This window comes from Anguilla rostrata, chromosome 9 (genome assembly GCF_018555375.3).
Source record: "Anguilla rostrata isolate EN2019 chromosome 9, ASM1855537v3, whole genome shotgun sequence".
In the NCBI taxonomy this organism is placed as follows: domain Eukaryota; kingdom Metazoa; phylum Chordata; class Actinopteri; order Anguilliformes; family Anguillidae; genus Anguilla; species Anguilla rostrata.
Window position 1 is genome coordinate 24,000,535 of NC_057941.1, and position 22,626 is coordinate 24,023,160.

At 39.1% G+C, this 22,626-nt stretch overlaps 1 protein-coding gene across 1 annotated transcript; it reads left to right on the forward strand.

Moving 5' to 3' along the window:
• Positions 1-11,447: 11,447 nt before the first annotated feature.
• Positions 11,448-22,548, forward strand: zpld1a (zona pellucida-like domain containing 1a). The gene is made up of 10 exons (XM_064351187.1): positions 11,448-11,666; positions 11,870-12,090; positions 12,636-12,817; positions 13,285-13,357; positions 13,792-13,889; positions 14,938-15,018; positions 16,306-16,477; positions 18,401-18,503; positions 19,601-19,630; positions 21,414-22,548. Exons 1-10 carry the CDS (start codon positions 11,561-11,563, stop codon positions 21,587-21,589), a joined length of 1,242 nt encoding a protein of 413 aa, XP_064207257.1. The 5' UTR covers positions 11,448-11,560; the 3' UTR covers positions 21,590-22,548.
• Positions 22,549-22,626: the final 78 nt, after the last annotated feature.

Genomic DNA, 22,626 nt, shown 5'->3' on the forward strand with positions numbered 1-22,626 from the left:
CCCTACAAATCCTAACTACAGTAACTACGCAAAGCGTAAAACTGAGAAAAATGGCTTTAAAGTGTTTTAACTGGCCAGTCAAATGGGTTATAGGTATATAATTGATAGTGCACTAATTGTACATGTATTCATGAGGTAATTTTTATGCCCAAAAACCATGACGGCTGGCCAGTTAATACACTTTAATGCCATTTTTCTCAGTTTTACTCTTTGTGTAGTTAGTGCAGTTAGGCTTTGTAGGGCAGAATTGTAGACGAGACTTAATGTGCATGATTTGCTTGCGATGACATCGCTTTGTCATAGAAAATAATGCCAGTGTTCCTATAAAGGTAACTTTTTATCCTTGGACATTACGTCAATCTGAAATGGGTTTAAAACATGCAGCTGCGTACTTTAGAATATGAGGTAGAATCAATGATTCCAATGATGATCTGTTCAAGTCAGTCGAACAAGAATTTCAACTGGACTTATTTTCACTTCCTAAATGAATTCCTGTGGAGTTAGCCCAAAGGGAAATAAACAAATCCAGTAAACATCAGGACCAATTCACAAGATGGTGTCTGCTTTCCAGGAGTCCATTCATTTCAAATGTTGTAAAAGCAGACCTTGAAAGTTTTGAAGTATGTTAGCCCTTGGTTTTTCATGTGTGGATGTGAGTTGAGGAAGTCAATTAATGGAGAGAAAATGAGGCCCTTTGGACTTTGCTGTCCCTTGTGAAGGTGATAAAGACAACATTGACCCCACTCTGTCATTGAAACTCACAAAGGTATTGAAGGATACCTGTGAAATGTGAGGCTTATGGAAGGCATTTACATTTTATAGAAACATTACAGATAATTGAGAATGAAACGGCACGATTCATAAGTAATATTGCTCATAAATCTAGTATCACCTTGAGCATAATATAATCATAATTAAAGTGAAATCAAGTGAATTTTGTCAATCTAGAATGGCTGACAGAGACAAATGAACACTTTTTCAAAGATTATTAACAAAATATTGCTTTATACATGGGTTTATTATTTCAAATAATGTGTTAAATGAAATAATGTAGGTGTCCGACTAATTTTGTGGTATCCCCAAATTGCTTAGAAGCCAGTAAAAGGGCTTACATGGTAATTAAAGGAAAAACCAACATAAAGTATATTAGTAAGGTGTTGGTAACTCTACTGGAGAGACGGAACACCATTCTTCCGAAAGATTTCCTCCCATTCGGTTATTTTGATGATGGTGGCGGAGAGCGTTGTCTAACATGTAGGTCCAAAATCTCTCATAGATGTTCAACTGGATTGAGATCTGGTGACTGTGAAGGCCATAGCATATGATTTGCATCATTTTTGTATTCATCAAACATTCAGTGACCCCTCATGCCCTGTGGATGTGGACATCGTCATTCTCGAAGAGACCAATCCCATCAGCATATAGATGTTTCATCATAGCATAAGTGTGATCACTCAGAATAGCTTTGTATTGATGTGCAGTAACCCTTCCCTCTAAGGGTACAAATGGACCATAACCATGCCAGGAAAATGCCCCCCACAGTATTACAGAGCCACCGGACCAATTCAGGCCTGTACCATTCTCTTGATGTACACCACACATGCACTCATCCACTTGTCAAGAATATTGTGAAGAATGACTCATCTGACCATATCACTTTTTTCCACATCTCTGTAGACCAGTGCCTATGGATGTTGCACAACTGAACTCTCAAATGTGCATTTGTCTTTGTAATGAGGGGTTTATGCACTGCAAATCTGCTTTAATATTCTTCTCTATGTAGTTGTCTCTATGTTCTTGCTGACACAGTCTGATCACATCCTGCATTGACATTTTCAGTCACCTGAGGAAGAGTTGCTCTTCTGTTTTTCCTTACACATTCCTTACACAAATGCATGAGCAACATGGTCATCGAATGTGCACTTTCGACCACAATTTCTGACCCTATTTACTGAGGTCTTTCCCATAGATCTTTAGTCACTTTAGTCACTGTTCCTATTGAAACACTAGCCAGTTGAGCAGTCTGAGCAGTTGTGACTGAAGCTCCTGCCATACATGCTCTCTTTCAAAGTAATTTAAATCTTTTCCTCTTGCCATTTTGTTCCAAAATCGAGGTCAACTGATCCTGCTCAGCCTTTTTATACAAGCCAGAGGGCATGATAGGATGTTAATTGCTTAATTGTATTTTACAGTACACCTGTATGTTAGCATCTGCGTTGTTTTTCCGCTCATTTATTCAGGAATTTCTTTTAATTTGTCACCTGTCTGTATGTTTGTATTATTATTACGTGTACAATGAGTAGTTTTAATATTCATCTTAAACTTTCTTTTCTTAATTCCAGTATCCACATCAAGAATAATTTCCTACTTTTTTTTTTTTTTTTTTTTTTTTTTGAACCAATATGACCGGCTCTTTCAACTGAAAAGGTTTGCTTAATAGCCTTTTCATAAATATGTACACATGCAGCAAAAGACAAAAACTTCTCCAATAGTACACTATTTCATATCGTAAATGATTTTCTGAACAATTCTCTGTATCATTTGTATTCTAGCTCTTAAGAATCACTATATAATTACTATGCCGCTTGAGACACCTGTGGTCATTTCAGAAATATCCTGTTTGTGTCTTAACATGTTTGTCGGGTTGCCATCTAGTGGCCAATACGTACAATTACAATTTATATTTTGAGCCATGCCATTCTTATATTTTCTGCCTATCTGTTGCAAGTCCAGCTCAACTCAGACAGTGGACACGAGTTTAACTTGCAACTCAACTCAGATAGTCGACACAATCTGCAACAGGTCCAACTAGGCCTTGGACATTTCTGAATAATAATTATTCAATGCTTTCCAACTGCATGTCAAAGTGTTTTGGTATTTACAGGCATACATTGAAATGTGGATGGTGCTACTTACATTGGACTAATATGGTTAGGATAGTTCAGAAAAGAAGTACCATTATTTAAAAAGAAAAATAAATAAATACATGGACATGTTTATCATTTCAGAAAAAAGAAGGAAACTGGTGTAGGAAGCCACATTGCAGCCAACAATTACTTATGGCAGAGAATTGAGAACATTGAGAACCCCTTCTCTCTAGGGGTTTCGTCATACTTGTTCCTGGTTATGGTTATACACTGTGTTGTACGTCGCTCTGGATAAGAGCGTCTGCCAAATGCCTGTAATGTAATGTAATGTAATTTGCATAAATTAACAATTCCAAGAGCTCAAGGAAATGCAAAGCATTATTTTTTTATGCAAACTTAACACTGCTCATGTTTCATTTAACAACACCGCTATTGTGAAGCATGGTGGTGACAGTATCATGCTATGGAGGTGCTTCTCCTCCCAAGGGACTCTGTGAAATTAGTGAGAATTGAGGGTAAAATTGACAGTGCAGAGCAGCAGCACCAGAGACTCAGTCATGGGTGCACCTGAGAAATTTGCAGGTGGGCGAGGGGCAGGGGGGTGGATTGCGGTCACGGACCAGGGGTAACAGCATGCCGCCACCAGTGGTGCAGAGTTCAGCTAAACACCGGCAGAAAATCTGTTTCAGTCTGCTAAAGACCTGGAGCTGTGGAGAAAGCTGGCCTTTCAGCATGACAGCGATCCAAAGCGCAGGGTCAAAGCTGCACCCGAGTGGCTCCAGAATGCGAAAGTGTTGGGTGCACGAAAATGTGTCCTTGAGTCGCCTCCTCCGCCCCACTGAAAATTCAGCAGTGTAAAAACTGCTGTGTATAAGTGCTGTAACTTGAGAGAACTGGAGCAAATCTGCCAAGAAGAATAGGTCCAAACAGGGTGCAAATCTGGTAGACTTACCAAAAAAAAAAAATGTAATACAGTTATTCTGGTTCAAGATGCTTCCACCAAATATAAATGTCAGGGGTCTGATTACTTATGTAAGTGATGTAGGCCAGTTTCAGATTTATTAAGTATTTTGCTGATATATAGCTAATTTCACCTTTAAAAATGTTTTAGCTGGGCTTGTGAGTTAGAATAAAAATATTGAATGCGTAAAAATGTAGATATATAGTCTATAATGCAAAAATTATCCAAGGGTCTGAATACCATTGCAAGGAAGTATATATAACTTATAAATAAGTTATTTTTACTGACCGAATAAACAAGAAATTAGCACAAAGCCCATTTTTCAGTTTCAAGTTGGGGAGGTTGCATAATACGTAATAAATAGGCCAAATAATTTTACGCATCGAATGTCATTCCTTTTCTGCAGGATAAGGAGCTTCAATTTCCAAAGCTCATCTTTGGGTGTCTTAACCCTTATGTGCATTAGGGGGCAGTATATTGCCACTGTGTGCATATTTTTCACATACTGTAATTTTAATGAAATTGGTACTTTCACAGTCCATGCAATACAGAAAGAAAAATGCACTGTTTCCCCTATTGTAATACATCTGTACATGTATTATCTAGATTTTATTTCCTTTTTTCCATCAGCTTTAAGGCCTGCTGTTGACTGTCAATCAAGGACTTTTCTGTACTGAATAGGACATTCTCATGGGAAAATATATATTTGGTGTAAAATATCATGGTATTTCTTTTGCGTCCATCAGGATTAGAAATCTTCTCTAATGGCTACTTGTCTACCCAAACAAAGCCACCAAAATCAGCAGAAATCAATATAAATATGTTTTGTTAAAAGAAAGCAGTCAACCTGTGTTTTGAAAATATGTGTTGAAGGACTACTATAAATAAACCATCATAATAAATTTTGTTTTTGCTGCATTGAAAAGCTTGATAAAAATTTTCCAAATCTTTATCATATTTGGTGGATTCATTTCCCAAGGTCAATAATGCAATACACCTTTGTCTCCTTCAGAAGTGCTTAAAATTTTTTTTTTACATATTGAAGTGTTTTTTCATTTTCCAAATTACAAGCCGTATTTTATAATTAACAGCAATAATACCCCCCCCCCCCCCAACAGACATGCACAAACTCATTCTCCTGTCCAAGATGGAAGTCTAGAAAAGTTATAGATCACATACTTGGTGCCCTTTGACTTTTGTTCTTTGTGGAGTCAGAGCAATGAAAAGGTGTGTTCCTCTGCTCTGAATACCTTATTCTCTATGTCACAGGCTTGTGTTTCATACATAAACAATAAGGCATCCTGTTGATTTCTCCCACCTGGGACCTCTAGCAGGGCTTTCCTGTCAGAGCAGCTCCACAAAGGAGTTTGCTCTCATTCATGGTGCAGCGCTGAGAAGATTACACACTTTTATTCCCACCCCCGGCTCGTCAAAATAAAGCATTGCTACTCTCTGCTTTCAGAAAAAGATTGGTTTGACGTGAAAATGACGCCAAGACAATTCAGCTACTGCACAGCTTGGTTCTGGTGTCATAATCTGTGAGTCAGTGCAAATGGATGGTATTTTAAAATTCTGATATTGATGTCATTTCATGTATGCAGCTTCAGACAGAAATTCAGTTAAACACAGACTGTCGTTCTACACAGCGTTATATTCATTTCATAAAAAGCACATGCTTATCATCATTCGCTATGTACAGGTAATTTGTCCCACAATGCCATACACTGATTTGCAAAAGCACAGATTTCAGTGAGGAAGTAGGAAAAAATGACTGTTCATGCCCGTGAAAAACGTGTGGAAAAGTCTTTTGACCATACATTACATTAATGCTCAGTTATCGCACTTGATATTGAAATGACGCTTTGGAAACAGCATATTGTCTGTGTGCAGAATGTTTCTTCATACTGGACTATTTTGTTTTCTGTTTCAAAAAATTGAAAATAATGCGTCATTCATATGAGCAAACGATATATTTAAAAACATTTTTCTATACATCTGTCATGTGGGTCATTTAGTGGGAGGAGTTTTGTAATAGGATCTGTAAAATATTTGGTTCAGGACATGTATACTCTTCACAGGTTGTATGGCCATATAGTCATTTGATCCTATTTGCTGATGAATTACTGTATGCTTTCCTATGTGCAAACAAGTGCATTTGGCTTGGTGTGTCTGCTTGCCTGTGTGTGTGTGCATGTGTGTTAGTATGCATAATTATGTGTCTGTGCATGCTCATGTGTGCTGAATATTTAACAGCTTTATTAAAAATCAAAATGGCTTTGTGCATAGGCACTTTGTTTTCAGTACAATTGTGTCTTCTCTCTGGTCTGATGATGAATATACCACTGAACTGTGATAGGACTTAAACCTTAATCTGAGAATATATCTGTCTCTTTATTCAATAATTTACAGACAAACAAACATTATTAGCATAACAGCAGTTATCCAATGTTGCCAAGGACATTTGAGAAAAAGTGAATTCAGGTTTCAAGTCCCTTGCCAGTAAAAAATCATCAAATTATTACAGATGCAATAATTTGAAATTGAAATAAACAAATTATAAAAATTAAAAGTTAAATAGAAATAAGAATGCTAAAATAACACCATACAATGACTTGAAATAAATAATAAATTAGGAGCACACGATGAACGAGTGTTGAAAAGGTAGGAATGAATGCACAAATAAAACAAAACAGCAATAAAGGAAAACTGTCCTTCACTTTGTGACAGGCAGTCATGCATTGTGCTGCAAGCTATGCTGTATGAGACTGTCATTGCTGTATGAGACTCTATCATTTCTCATGGAACCAGCTGAAATTGTCTTGAAATGCTAGAGTGAGACAATATATAGTACAGTATGTATGACTCCATATAATGATTATACATGGTTATGTGTACAGTAGTATGGTAAGGAAAGCCCCACTGATTCTATTTTTCCTGTAACTGTTCTTTTGTGGTCTCTCTTACTTTCTCACTCGGTATATCAATATATGAGGCATGTGAAGGCTCTCTCTCTCTCTCTCTCTCTCTCTCTCTCTCACACACACACACACACATGCACACACACACACACACACTTTGATTTATTTTGGAACAATGGGTTTACATATATATTTGAGATACCAATGTCAGTTTCAAGGATCACAAAAGTTTTGCCATTGTGAAAAAAATGCTTTGTCAGCTGTGACATGAACACTTGTTCGCTTCAATGCTTAATATTTTACTTATTTGCAAACTAATGACTAATTTATAATACATATATATTCATTTTATTTTATATCTGTATTCAATTAATTGTAGTATCAATATATAAATAACAGTGCACCAAAAAAAAAGATAGAAATCTGGGAGTTCATGATTCATACCGTGCATAGAATAGACCTTGTCGCTTGTACGTAAGCCAGGTGATGACATTTCACGCAACAATAGCTTAAATGTGCTTTCATCCTGCAAAAGACAAGGTAATTGCTAGCTCCCCTTCAAGCCAAAGAGAGAGAGAGACTTGATTCCTATCCTATCAATCTAGATTCAGTTCACCTCAGATAATAGATGTCCAGCCCATGCATTGTTTTAAAGACAGGTTACCCATTTTAATAGCAGTTTAACTTTCAAGAGTTTTTAAAAGTTATATAATGGCAGGTGTTGTCCTTGTTTTGAAAGTTATTAACGGGTTTTATTATAAAAGGGATTCTAAAGAGGAGACAGTCACTTCCCCTTGACCCATATACCTATTCAATCCCCATAAATGTATTCACAAAATTATTGTGCTGCACTAAAAATATCAGAGGGTTGAAGAACACACCTAAACATTTCCATCTCCAATTAAAGTGAAGGTGGACATTTTTCAACACATTATTGAACAGTAAGTCGACAGGAACAGCATAAGTGATGGGTGTGAACATCTATCTGCTGTACAGGGAGATGTGGCATTATTTGTAATTTGACTGAAAATATCTACTGAAAGCTTGTTGAAAAATATGAAGGGTTCATTTCCTATTCATCATGGGCAGTAATTCCTGCCTTTTGGTGCAAAGTTCCATCAAACATTTGTTTTAATATGCACTGTGCTGAATAAAATTGGTACTGTGTATATGAAACCCGTTACAGAGGACCTTGAACACATTCCCAGAGATAGACAGAGGTAGCGAAAGAAATGAAAGAAATAAAGAAAGACAAGAAGAGTCAAGGAGATAAGTGGTGCGATAGGTGGATTGTTTGACAGTGAAACAGATAGACAGACAGACAGACAGACAGATAAAGAATTGTGCATATAACAATAGCAAAGTTCCAGAATTACTGCACTCAGACTTAAATTTGGTGTGTAAACACCAAGTAAAATAATGAATCAAAGAAAAGGAAGGCTCCACACACCAAAAGATGCCGGTATTACATTTCTGGAATATGCCCCTGTGCACAGTTTATTTCACTGAGTTGTCAACAGGTCATGGCTTGCTGTGCACCATGTCAAACTGATATGTATCAGCTAGCCTGCTGTATACTCTTGTGTCTATCACGATGGTACAGTGCCTCTATTGTGAACGTCACGTTTTTTGTGTGAGCCGTGGAAGAAATTTTCTTCACAAGGACAATGGACGGATCTTATCTAATCGACTCCTTTTCCAGTCCTTTAAAACATTTTATTCTCCCTGTGACCTCCCCAGGCGTCTGCACTACACCGCAAAGGTGTTAAGTGTTTTTACGACTGGACCCGGGAGTTACTTTTATACCAGGCCCTCCCCACCCCCTACAGGCCTGAGCCTGCTGTGTGTGCATCGGCGAATTCGGAAACCCCTTCCTCACACCCGCAACCCCCCTTCTCCAAGTCGTGTTTAACCTTTCAAGTCTTTTTAAAGGCGGACAAAAGTGAACGAAAGTGCCAGTAGGCAGTAGATTTGTGACGTGATGAAAGCCCCTTTGTGAGAGGCCCTTTGGCTGCGGTGGTGGTCCTAATTTCCTTGTGTTCCATAACTTGCGATTGTTTGCAGCTGATAAGGCGTGCCTGGGGCTGCCGGGCATATGGGTGAGATGCAGTGGCGAAAACTGAAAGAATGACATGCGCTGGACCCTCAGGCTGGAGATGGCTATCTGGGCCCCCTGAATCGGTGAACTATATGCCCTTCCTCGGGCATTTGCTAAATCCTTTTTTTGTTTTTGGGGTTCATTCAGGTAAAGGCATATAACTGTTGCTTCAAGTGCAACTTCTCCACACGCTCAAGGACCAGACCTAAGACAGAGCCGGAGGAAGTCCTGGGTACTTGATGGAGACAGGAAGAGGTCACCAGTTTGCCAGACCGGAAAGCTGGTCCTTCAGTGGTCTCACATCGTCTTGGCAACAAGGGCGCACTGAGCACCAAATGACAAAAAAAAGGACAAAAAACAAAATTGAAAGAAAACAGCTACAGAAACACGTGAATATGAATGAAGAAACAACTCAGATGTGAATAATTGGATTTGCTTTGTTTTAATTGTTGTGAAAATGGTAACCGTGTTCTTTCTTTGTTTCTTTGGGGTTACGGGAACATAGGCACTGCCCTGTGCTCAGAACACTTAAGATGTGAAGAACATAGAGGTTGAAGAGACATTGTGACCTACCAGACATTAAGAGCTGGCAAACATAATGACTGGACATGAGGGGAGAGCACGACGGCCTTTTCTACGAGAGGAGATGCCGCGCGGTGTGTCTGTGCAAGTGCAATTTCAATCTAACCCATTTCAGAGACCAGAATTGTTTGTGGTTTAGCACGATCATACGGTAATCATGTCCTGAATCATTTGTTATGTTTTCTGACCATCTAGTCTGCTTCTTCCTCGCTGTTGAGTTATTATGATGCACCTGACAGGCAAGTATCACTGCAAACATAGAGGTCAAGTTATGGACGCTGTCAAAGACCTGGAAAACTTTGAACTTTGACTTGAAAGACTGTAATGTCAATACATGAAGGAGTTCTGTAGGACATTGATCGTAGTGATGACTGATGATTACTAATACTACTAATATTTCAAATTCCATAAAAGCAAAAAAAAAAAAACACATGGTTTTTTGTCTGCCCATTGCCCCTTCCCGTTACCTTCCATATTTCCTTACACAAAGTTAGCGAACACTAATCCTAATCCGGTGCCTGCTTTTGTTGGTGCAGGGCTTTGGTGCTGGAGACCTTACCGGGAGCCCACGAGGGCCGCGGCTCTGACCGGTGGTTGCGCTGCGCAGGTGGAGCGAGGGCGGGGGCGGGTGTGTGCGGAGCGATGGGGAGCTTGCGTGCTCTCGGTTGTCCCCGCTGCCAGGGCCCAGAGAAGCTCCGATGATGGAGCCGTTTAGACACAAAAGGGCTGAAAGCGGGCCAGACGGTCTCAGGGCCAGGGTCCCCCGAGCCGCGCTCGCGGAGAGAAAGGGCGCCTCAGTCAGCGGCCTGGCTCGCCCCGGCAGCTGATGAAAAGATAATTCCCCCCCCGAATGGACCTCATGCAGCGTCAAAACGTTTGTGCGCGTTGACGGAGCCAGATCAAGCAGAAAAGATATGAGTGGGAAACTTCAAAACCTGCTCATGTTTCTGGGCCCGTGAAAAGATTTGTATAATATATTCAGATTTGATGGATTTTCCCATGTTCCCCTGGACAGCCTTTTATTGTTGGCGTGTTCAGATAATGAACCCCAGGTCCCCCCTCCCCCGCAAACAGAATCCATGTTTCTAGTCGTTTCGCAGCGATGCGGTCCTGACCATTTGATCGCATGCGGCAGTCTGGAGCACATGGAGTACCGCTGACTCTCCAGCTTCAAGGGACCAGGGTAAGTGGGATGAATTTTGAGGGGAGGTGGGGGGATGGGGGGGCTGTTCGCCATCCCAGGAACGTCTTGTCCTGCTGCTCGGAGGTGAACCCCTGAAGAGGCTGAGGTGTTCCATCATCCATCCTGTTTTTAGGCTCTGGAGCAGCTTATCTGATGATGATAAGAGCTTTTGTAAGTGCACGGGGACTTTTGGATCACAAACAAAGCAAAAAGTGACAACTGATTTGTTTTGACATAAATAAATGGTAACGCGGGTGGTGCCTATTCTGCACAGGCTAAGATGAAGTTATCAAATGAGAAAAAAGGGTTGCTGAGGCCAGGATAACTCTGCAATTAATTGCAATAATGGCTTGATTTTCTTTGTTTTCTTTTGTCAAAGAAACCACAATAGGTTGTTTGGCCTTGGATTAAAGAGCATTATTCAAACAGTGAAAGGAAATTCAGCTGTGATTAAAACATTATTGCCTGACAATGGCCCTTTTTGTTGGAAATGAGACCTGTTGAGAACGGATGAACATCTTCAGCATTATACTGGACTATTTTGTGATCAAACAGTCTTAGGTGTGAAGCTACTTTGACCAGGAGTCACACTGTTTCAAAATCAACTAAAGGGCTGGTTACCCTGATGGAACAGCTCACTATTTATTTATTTATTTATTTATCAGATTATCTCTTTCTGATTTCAAAATCCTCAGTATAATGTTCCTGCAAACATTTAATTCCATAACTGAACAGTAGAGAACAGGGAAATGTGTTCACAGGATTCAGTTAGTCCTTGATGAACTAATTTCCAAAAATCCATGTTAGGTTAGGTTTCCCCTATTAATAGTACAAATATTTATTTATTGTTAAGATATGGTGTCGCAATTGGTACATGTTTGAGAGAGATGGATTTACAGATTTAGAGATTTTGATTTACCGATTTAGTCTTTTCTTCTTCTAGGTGCTGAAATGGAACGGATATGTTTGATTCTTCTCCTTATAAGTAAAACTCTTTCAGTCAGTGCACAGTTCAATGGATACAACTGCGATGCTAACTACCACAGCAGATTTCCTGGTGAGCAAATCTGCACTAATTGCTTTGATTCCAGTGCTATTCTATTTTAAGTTCTTAATTCAAGTCAATTTACAGCTTCATCCACATGAACTCAACCGAGTGAATGTCGTACAAGTCAGTAAGATGTTCAGATAGCGCTGATGTGCTTGGGTACGGGGTAGCGCTTGATGTCACTATACATGTCGGGTGTCTGTGTGTTCCAGCGGAGAGAGACATCAGTGTTTACTGCGGGGTGCAGACCATCACTCTGAAGATCAACTTCTGCCCCGTGCTGTTCTCGGGCTACATCGACACAGATCTGGCCCTGAACGGTCGCCACGGCGACGCCCACTGCCGAGGCTTCATCAACAACAACACCTTCCCCACCGTAGTGCTCTTCAGCATCAGCCTCAATACGCTGGAGTCCTGCGACAACTCCCTGGTGGTAAGAGACCCACTCGCCATCGCCACCCCCCCACCCCCCACTGCGGTAGACAAGATTTTGGAACCCTTATATCGCTAAATGTGCACTTGCCAACACTAGTTTTAGTTCAGTGTGCCAAGTCCAATTCAGTTGACTTGCATATGCCCACTATGTTTACACTGGCCCCTGTGGAACCCGCCAGCTGAATTCAGACAGGACAGAATCGAATATCAGTAATTGTGGTCACCATATGAAAAAAATCACAATCCCAGAAAATTTGTTAGTGAGAGAAAGTAGAAAAAAGTGCTTTTTTTTTTTTACTAAAAGGGATTTTATTTTTCGGAGTTGTGCTGAGTGATGAGTCAGGCCTGTGTGGTTTGGCACGACTGATGAAACGATTAGGGGATCAGGTTGGAGGATTAGCGGGGTGCGGAGGCATTAGTTTAATGGCACTGAAGATGCTATCGGGATGAGCCTGCCTGTTAATAGGATTTCAGAGTGGTGCACGGCCGTGTTGGACAATGCCGGAGAGGAGCGGACGCGCAGATGATATCTCCCCATTGCAGGTCTCCACGGCTCAGGGGATGAATGCCTATGGGAACCTCTCCCTGGTGCAGATCGGAAATATATCGGGGTACATCGATACGCCCGATCCGCCCACCATCATCAGCTACTTACCGGGCCTGCTATACAAATTCAGTTGCAGCTACCCGCTTGAATACCTGGTGAACAACACTCAGCTTGCTTCGTAAGTGCTCTCAGAAACCACCCACCCCCACTCAGATCTTCCACCCCAGCGCTTACTGCACGCCGATGAGACTAATCCCATTTAATCTCAGAGATATGTTCTGCTTTGACATTTCTGCTTTGAAAAATGAGAATGACTGCAAAAAACTCTACACATCTACTTATGCCATAGATGTGAAGTATCATTGTTATGTAACCAGGTTTATTTTATTATGCAGTGATAGGTGTCTGACATTTGAAAACCACTGTTTTTATATTAAGGCACACTCGGAGAACAATTTTCAAATTTATATTCTAAAAGGACAGGATGTATGAAATTGTTATCTTTTTCAATTAGCCTACAGCTGATTAGAAACCTATCTCAAAACAAAGCTGGGAAGCCATTATGCAAATGTCCTTATAATTGTCACATATGACTACAAATGAAATGGATGTATAATGTTTTGTTTTACTCTGTGCATTTTCAAGGTCAGCCGCTGCAATATCAGTGAAGGACAGCAACGGTACTTTCATAAGCACGTTGAGTTTACTCCTGTACAATGTGAGTGACTTCTGTTTATCTGGAAATAATGAAAGCCACAAATGTTTTTGTTTTTTTTGTTGTAAATTAATAATAATTTAATTTTACATTTACTACATAGATAATTTACTACATACATTTCTGTAGTATTATGACTTCTGTTGTAATTTCAGACTGTATGCAAATTTGAAGAAAAAAATGGTTTTTCATACTAAATCTGAGTATATAAATATAAAAACATAATTGGTGTTACATTTAAAACCCTCCAAACAAAAAATTATTAATTGTTTTGGTTCAACATAAATTCTTTCCACAAATTAACATAGAGGTTTCTGTGGGCTGCACGGCAAAGTGAAATGAAAATGACAACAAATCCTTAAATAATTTTACCTGCTGAAGATATAGCTCAAATACATGACATGTTTTGAGGAATCATGTTTTGACTTGTTTTGAAGGACTCCACGTACAGCCAGCAGCTGGCCATCCCTATGGCTGGCCTGACCCTAAAGACCCGTGTGTTCGCAGCTGTAAAGGCCACTAATCTGGATCGACGGTAACTTTGTCTTTCTTTGGGCTGCTTTCGGGTAACCGTTTATATGCCTTAACTGCAGCGCTGTACATACTATATACAAGCTCAATTAAATACACTAGAGTCAACAGTTACATGGTTATATGTCAGCGTGATTCCGGACTCTGCTATCAGTGTTTTATTTTATGGGTAGCTGCAAAAATAATGGAATGCTTGATATTGCAAGTTTTTGGGGAAAAAAAGAACTAGCCTACTTGAAAACGGACTACCCTGGAAAAGTAAACGCATTTCAAAAACTTTTATGCAAGTTATTTTCATGTCCACAGAACATTTATCTTGAATTTTATTGATAGAAAATTTATATTGTGTATTTAGAAAACATTATTCTGTTTGTATATACTGTACAACCCCATGTGATGTTTAAACAGTTCAATAAAAGACATTTTTATTTCTTGCAGGAATAGATATAATAATCATTTATAATGTTATAATGTAATATAATACATTTATTATAATAATAAGCATATAATATGTTATGTATACAGTTTAAAAGCAGAAATGCCTTGACAACACACTGAAAAGTTATAAACAGTTGTTCTTACAACAATAAATGCCATCATAGTCATCATGAAATGAATCATCAAAATTTGTCAATCACTGTCTCAGAATTATAGACAGCATTTGCACTCTAATGCTCCACAGTTATTATGCAATTATTTCATTATTATTGGATTATTTTTAAGACCTAGATCTGACATAGCAGTCGGCATTCCCAGGCAAGTAACGCGTTCCATTTATAAGTACGGGCGACAGACACATGAGGATGCCTCGCGTAAGCATCTCCCCGTAAGCAAATCTCCTACGATCCTTGCAGACGATGCACTGTAAGACAGGGGCCGGGGCTAAAACACTAAAAGAAAAAGAAGCCGTGCTCAATGGCCATCCTTGTTGGCTGGCAGGAGGCGCCAGCCCCGAAACTTAAAGAATGGGGTACTCGTTCCTTCTGTGTGGAAGACCGCTATTCAAATGTCCCCCACTTTCATGGCCTGACCTGCTCTTTGTTTCCCAACAGATGGAATGTTCTGATGGACTACTGTTACACTACTCCCTCTGGGAATCCTAATGATGAGCTTCGCTATGACCTATTCTTTAGGTACAGTCATTCCATATCACACCCATAACCCCCTGTCAAGAACCAGGTGGGTTTTTGCCAGTCAGGACTTTTATTTTTGTATATGTGTACATTTGTATCCATGTACACACACTCACATGCAGACACACAATACGGCATTTACTTTATATACTGGCATACACAGAAATAGAGAGAGAATGATTGCGAGAGAGAGAGAGAGAGAGAGAGAGTATATTTTATATTAGGAAGGTGTTTTTTTACAGTTATCCAAAAAATGCCATTAATGTTGTGTGACAAAAAATATAGATGGGGCAGCAATGCTCCCAATGGTCAAAATAGGACAGAATGCCGTAACAAAATGTCTCTTTCCAAGACAAAAATGAAGAAGAAGTCCCATCGGGGCTCTTTCTACAAAAATAAAGGACCTACAATTTAAATGCAATGTAAACTTTAAGTTGAGAAAGCATTTTCTCATGGCAGTCCCAGAGCTGTGTTTAATCATATCAAAAACGAGGGACGAGCAATAAGCCCAGAGTAGGTATCGCTGCTTTGACAGATTCACCATGCTACCAAATTAAAATGACAAAAGTAGCTAATGTCACTAACTTGCTAAGCAAACCCGTTTTCTTTTATGTTCTGTAAACAATAGTATTGAAATACATACAATACTTGAATACACCTTAATTGTTTGGTTTAGATGAGAAATAAAAATCTGCACGCAATGCATTGTTGGTATAAAAAAAAAAGGAACGCCACCTTGACTTCAAATAGTATCAATTACAATCAAAATAGATAGGTGTTTATTACGAGGTGGTTCATGTCCAAGTAAAAGAAAATACAAAAAACTAAGTTCAGTGCTTTGGAGTTTTTTGAATTGTCTTTCACTAAGCATGGTTGTTTTTTAAAAAATGTCCAGGGTACAGGCCATTAGCTTATATTAGGGTGGCACATATATCCAATGTGACTCACTGTTAAAACTCCATCAAATGACTTTGTGGACCACATTTAATGATAAAAAAGGGCTCATTTTAATGGTTAAATGATTAGAATTGGCCCTGCTAACTGAGTGAAAGAACATGCCAGCTTCATATATTGGCATATATAGTAAAGAGTATAGCTGAAGAGAAACCTCCAAAGAATTGAGCTAATCCCAACTGCAACTTTTTTCTGACAAACTATCAAGGTTTCACCAAAGAATTGTGGGTTATTTCCCCAGAGGATTTACTGGTCATAAGTAGGCATATCGTTGTGAATTTGTCAATATGTCCTTGTCATGTTACAACAAACTTTTCTGCTACACTGAAACAGCTGTGACAAAGACCCACAGACGACTGTCTTTGAGAACGGGAAGAGTCAGATGGGCCGGTTCTCCTTTGAGGTGTTCCGCTTTGTCAAGCACAAGAACCAGAAGATGTCCACTGTGTTCCTGCACTGCGTCACCAAGCTGTGTCGGGTTGACGACTGTGCCTTGCTCATGCCGGTAAGGCCCACATGGGAAGGAATGGCTCTGACTCCCCTAAATCCGCTAAAACACCAGCCTTTCTGGACTCTCCGTCAGCCAAAAAATCCATCTGTTATGGGAAGATTTTGAATGAACAAAAAAGTATCCCAATTTATATTTGTCCCGGTAGTACCATTTGTTGGGATATTACTGTATATACATCCAACGAACCTATTTGTTATGCACAAATAACCAATCTAAAAATCATCGCATAACTTCCATCTGCACTACTAAAATAATTTGACGGGAGATAAGAAAAGTAACATCCAACAAACTTTAAAACTAGAGCCCGACCGATGCCAGATTTTTGGCTTCCGATGCCGATCCCGATTTTGGAGAGTCCTAGCCCACCGATTCCCGATGTTTTGACCGATATTTTGTCAAAAAGTGCAACATTTTCAAATCAATTTGAAAAACTTATGTTTTATTAAAGTTTCTATATTTAAGAACATTTAACTTATAAGCAAACAAATAAAAATAAAACTTTTTAGATAAAAAAATGTAAAAGATGATATTAAATTAAATATATATAAACACCACCTTTAAGTGTGTGAAATCAAAATAACTCCACACCTTGCTTTTACTCCTTTCTTTTCCAGCCATCTATAAAAGATTTATTTTAAAAAATCAGCTTTCCAGTTTCAAACATGTATTTTTATATATATTAGTTTATTATTGTTTTTTTTATTATATTTATAACATTATATTTTCTTATTTTATTCCTACTACATGATCTCAAAGAGTAAGACTTTATCTAGCGAGCTTCCCTGTCCATAAGAATTCGGTGGTGGAAATAACTACAATGCGCTCTGACGCGTGACTAGATGACACACTCACTCGCAATAACGCATTAGCTATTGACACAGCTTCATTATTCTTATTATATATACTCAGTAAGTTAAATGAATTATATTTTCTTCTTTTATTTCTACAAAATGATCTCAAAGAGTAAGACATTATCTAGCGGAGCTAATGAGTGAATCAAGTGTAACGTTAGATGAAATTAAATTGACCTGATGAAATCCGTGAAAAAAAACTACAATGCGCTTTCGTGCAGGTTACCCGCGCTAACTGTTGGTTGATTCACTTCTCCAACAGCAATCCTTCTCTCATGTTATCATGACAAAGCTAGATAACATGGCTTAAAATGATCCACGTTAGAAGTGTTGTATCTGCGTTTTTACTGTCTGGTTAGCTTGCTACGATGACGCGTGACTTGATGACACACTCGCTTGCAATAACGCGTTGACTATTGACACAGCATCATATAGTAGCTAATATCATTATCTCAGATAAAAAAACAAATGTGTGATGCATTCAATCACCATTTTTTTTGGCTGGTTATTTATTTGAGAATACAGCGATGTCCTCTGGAAATGTAAATCCCACGCTGCTTATTCGCTCACTGCCAATTCATAAAGGCTTGCTAGCCAGCTAACTTGCTAAAGTGAACCAAATATGTTAGCTAGCTCGCTCGCTTGATAATGAGTATTGATAAACATAGGGGTCGTATAAACGCATTTAATTAAGAACTTTCACTAAATATACATACCTTTGTTGCCGCAATCGAATCTGTGCAGACAAGCCTTGCAGTGGAGAATATTGGATGAGGCACAAGTGGCAAACGTCTTATTACAGAAGTAGCGCGTCAGCTGCTGCAGTTCACACTTGTATTAGACCTCCCTCTACTGGATAATTCTAGTAAATAGCAATTACAACGTTCGAACAGACAAGTACAGATAAATAATCATTGTTTTTTTGTTTATTATACTTATTTAAAAATCGGGACACATCGGCTGCATAATTGCTGATTCCGATGTCGTCAAAAAGTCAAATAATAGCCGATATATCGGCCAAACCGATATTTAAAACCTTTTTTTTTTTTAAATTAAAAAAAAACAGATCTGTGGCAGCCGAAAGAAACGGGACGTGTTGCAGAAAACGGAACCGAGCTCCGTCTCTGGAAATGCTGTCATTACTGCCGGACCCATCATCACCCGCAGTGGTATGCCTTAACCTCCCTCCAATCAGAATCCGTCGTTCTCCTGTATCTACTCTCACCGGGTCCCAGGGATACATCCACGAGTCCTATATGGAACTCACATATCTTGTTTCCCTCCAAATTAAATTGCTATGGGGACAGATGTTATCAATATCATAACGAGGCCACAGCAACAGCCAGTGTCCATTACTGAATGTTCAAAATAGACTACTTTCACCTTCTTTTTCCAATGTTTCCTTCTTGTCATCGCTCAATTACATGTTCGTAAGTTAATTTTACTATAACTAACAACAGTCTAGCTACATAATTTGTTCCCTTTTAAAAAATCCTAATCTTTGAATAAGTCTGAGAAAAATCTAGCTTGCTACAGCTTGTTGGGTCCATTTCATTTCATTTGAATATACATTGAATCATAATGTATATAATGATTCAAATATATTCTAAAAACCTGAACTAGCATCAAAAAAATCTTCCAGTATCATTTGATACAGTATGTCAAAGCAGCATGGTATTTTAATCTGTTTCTCGAAAATGTCTTCAGAGCTAAGGAAAAGTATTGTAAATTGAAGGTGAAAATAGTCTATTTTGATTGATGGTAAATGGGGGATACAGTTTACACTGTATGGGCGTGGCCTTGTTATGACCTCAGCTCAGTGGTATAGAAATAGAGTCTCTGGTTAAAAGCATTGCAGCTATATACAGTCATAGTATAGTAATGCATACGATATTGAAGACAAAGCAGGAGAACAGATGCACATTTGACAACTAGGGGAACTGCTTGCACAGGTGATTTATAGTCCAATATATTCATCAAATTAAGCACCTGTTACTATGCCAGGTCTCTGGCAAAAAATATTTTTGTTTGAGACGGATGTCCTAATTAAATACAATGTATAAAAAAACATCGAAAATACACAAATGCGCTGCATATGCTATTTTCTGGACAATTTAATACGTGGTGTACCTTTGGGTATACCTGATATCTCAGTGTAATATTAGAATATTGTATTGCTTCAGATGAGATGTCAGTCATTGTAGTGCTACTGTAAGAATTCTTATATTGCGTGCTATCAGTAACAATCCCCTTTTTCTCTTTGCAGATGAGACGCCAACAAACAATTCCCAGCTGGGTAAGTCCGCTTGCTTTGACATTATGTAATCCTTGACTTTGATGTGGCAGAATGAGGTTTTAGATGACCTCAAAAAATTTAAACTCAAAAAGGCAATTCCCTTCAAAGATTGTGGGTAAAACTGTAATTTAGAGTGTGAGAGAGATAACCTTATTTGTATTCCACTGTGTGATGGACATGGGTGAATATGTTAATCTGTCTATGCCCTTTCTAATTAACCTTAGGTCTGAGAGTGCTCAAGTTTATGTGTGCTTACAGTATGTACATTTATAAATGATGGTATTTATCGAAGTATTCCTGAATGTACGTATGTATGCACTATATGTATGCATGTGTAAGTGTGTGTGTGTATGTATGTATGTATGTATGCATACATGTATGTATTTATGTATATATGTATGTATGTATGTATGTATGCACACTCACCCGCCGTTTTATTAGGTGCACTAGCTCATATAGCGCAAATAGCCTGCTCCTCCAAACAGCAAACAAGGTGGCTGCAATTCAATACGTAAGGCATGCCAACATTGTGAAGAGGTTTAGTTTTGGTTCAAACAAACATTACAATGGTTCATGACCTAAGAGACTTTGACCATGGTATGACTGGTGGTGCCAGACACAGCTGCCCTCCTGGGATTTTCATGCGCTACAGTCTGTAGTCCTAACAGAGAATGGTGTTATAAATGAAAAACATCCAGTGAGTGACAGTTTTGTGGCCCGAAAAACACCTTGTTTTTCCGAGAGGTCAGAGGAAAATGGGCAGACCTGTTCAAGCTAAAGGAAAGGCCACAAATGCTCATGGGCAGCAGAACTGAAACTGGATTCCAGTCGTGTCAGCTAGGAAGATGAGGCTACAGTGGGCACGTGATCACCAAAACTGAGCGATTGAAGATTGGAAAAAAGCCTTCTGGTCTGACTAGATCTAAATTTCTGCTGTGACATGCAGATGGCAGGGTCAGTATCTGGTGTAAACAGCATAAATCCATGGATCCATCCTGCCTTGTGCAGGCAGCTGGTGGTGGTGTAATGTTTTGGGGATTGTGTTCTTGGGAACACATTTGGCTCCTTAATACCCACTGAGCATCATTTGAACGCCACAGCATAAGAATTGTTGCTAACCATGTGCATTCCTTTATGGCCACAGTTTACCATTTTCCAGATGTATAATTCCAAAAGGATAATGCAACGTGTCACAAAGTACACGTGATTTCAAGCTGGTTCCACAAGCATTGACTTCACTTTACTCTAATGGCCTGCACAGACCCCAGATCTCGATCCAATAGAGCACCTTTGGGATGAGGTAGAATTGGAGGTTTGCAGCATGAATGTGTGACCAAAACATCTGCAGGAATAGTGTGATGCTATGAAGTCAGCATAGACCAAAATCCTGAAGGAATGTTTCCAGCACCTTGTTGCCCTGAATCCATGCCCTGAACAATTCAAGCTGTTCTGGAGGCAAAAAGGCATCTTCCCCGGTACAAGAGTGTTAGTACTAGAGCTCCTCAAGTGCTCTTTTGACTTGTGCCACGCCATCGTAGTAAATAAGATCTTAATTGGCCTGCGTGGTAAAATAAAGGTAAATAAAAAGCATAAAAATAAAAATAACTAGACAGGTGCATCTAATTAATAGTCCGGTGAGTGTATCTACTGTACGTATGTATATGTACATGCATGTATGTGTGTGCGCATGCATGCATACGTGTTTGTGTGAGCATGTGTGTGTTTGTGTGTGTGTGTGTGTGCGTCTGGACTGACACCTCTCCCCTCCTCCCTGGTGTAACAGTGCAGCTGAACGGGCCTGCGTTTCGGCTGAACTCTGTGACCAGTGCCCTGATATCAGGCGTAATCATCTTGGGAGTGATGAGTCTGTGCTTCTTCGTCTTCTCGCTTACCCTCCTCCGGGGAAAGAGAGCGAGCCCAGCCTCGCTGTCAGGGGTCAGGAACCCCACCTTTAACTGACCCCCTGTGCCGAGCCTGTGATTCTCTCAGCTGTCCTCTGCGTGAAGGGAGAGGATGCTTGGAATCGACAGTCTGTCTCACGTCAAACGTAAACGGTGAATTCGGTGTGTAGGTGGAGGGAGCTTTAAATGTAATTTGTGCCTTTGTTGTACTTCATTTTTTCTTTCGTTTTAAGTTGAAGAAGAGATGAGAGACTTGTTGTTTCATACAGGTGTTTGTTTCATTGTCAATGTTTGATATCATAAAACTGACATAGATCAGCAGGTGAGATTTCTACAATACCTCAGCTTTTTATCTTTTCATTGCAGGGTATAGGATCACTTACATGAGGACACATATACAGTAGAAAATAAACTGGCACCTATTTCTTATTATGTAAAAGCAAAAACGCAAAGCACCTTCACCGGAAATATGGCAAAGAAATACAGTGACATACGATGTTGTATGAAATAAGTACATTTAAAAAATGACCCAGAAAGAGAGGCCTTGGATAAAATTTTATGAATTGCTAAAAACGTAGACTTGTATATTAAGTGGTAATTATTAATGAGAAAAATAACTTTAAAAAACATTGGAAAATCAGTATTTTTAGTTAAAAATAATGATTGTAATTAATATTGTTTAATTATTAGATTAGACTAATTAATAGTAGCTCTAAATTAATAGAATCTATGCATTTGCCACTCTTTACTGTGACAATGTTGTTTGTGTAAGATGGCTGTAACTTTTTACTGATCAGTGTCGTTGAAGATGAACTGTAATTTGAACTCAAATGATATGTCAAGGGTCATGTTGAAAAAAATATTATTTGGCATTAAGTGTATTGCTCTGTGATTTTGGAGTAAATGTCATCATTACAACTTAATGACCAGGCTAGCATCTTCCTCTATCAGCGCATTGTAATTTTGAAGCACTATACATGAACATTAAGGATCGCAAACAAACACAGACACACACATTTGCACTAATAGTCAATGTGCATACATGCCAGTATTCTACAATAAACTTTCTAACAATTTATATGTTGGTTCTGCTTT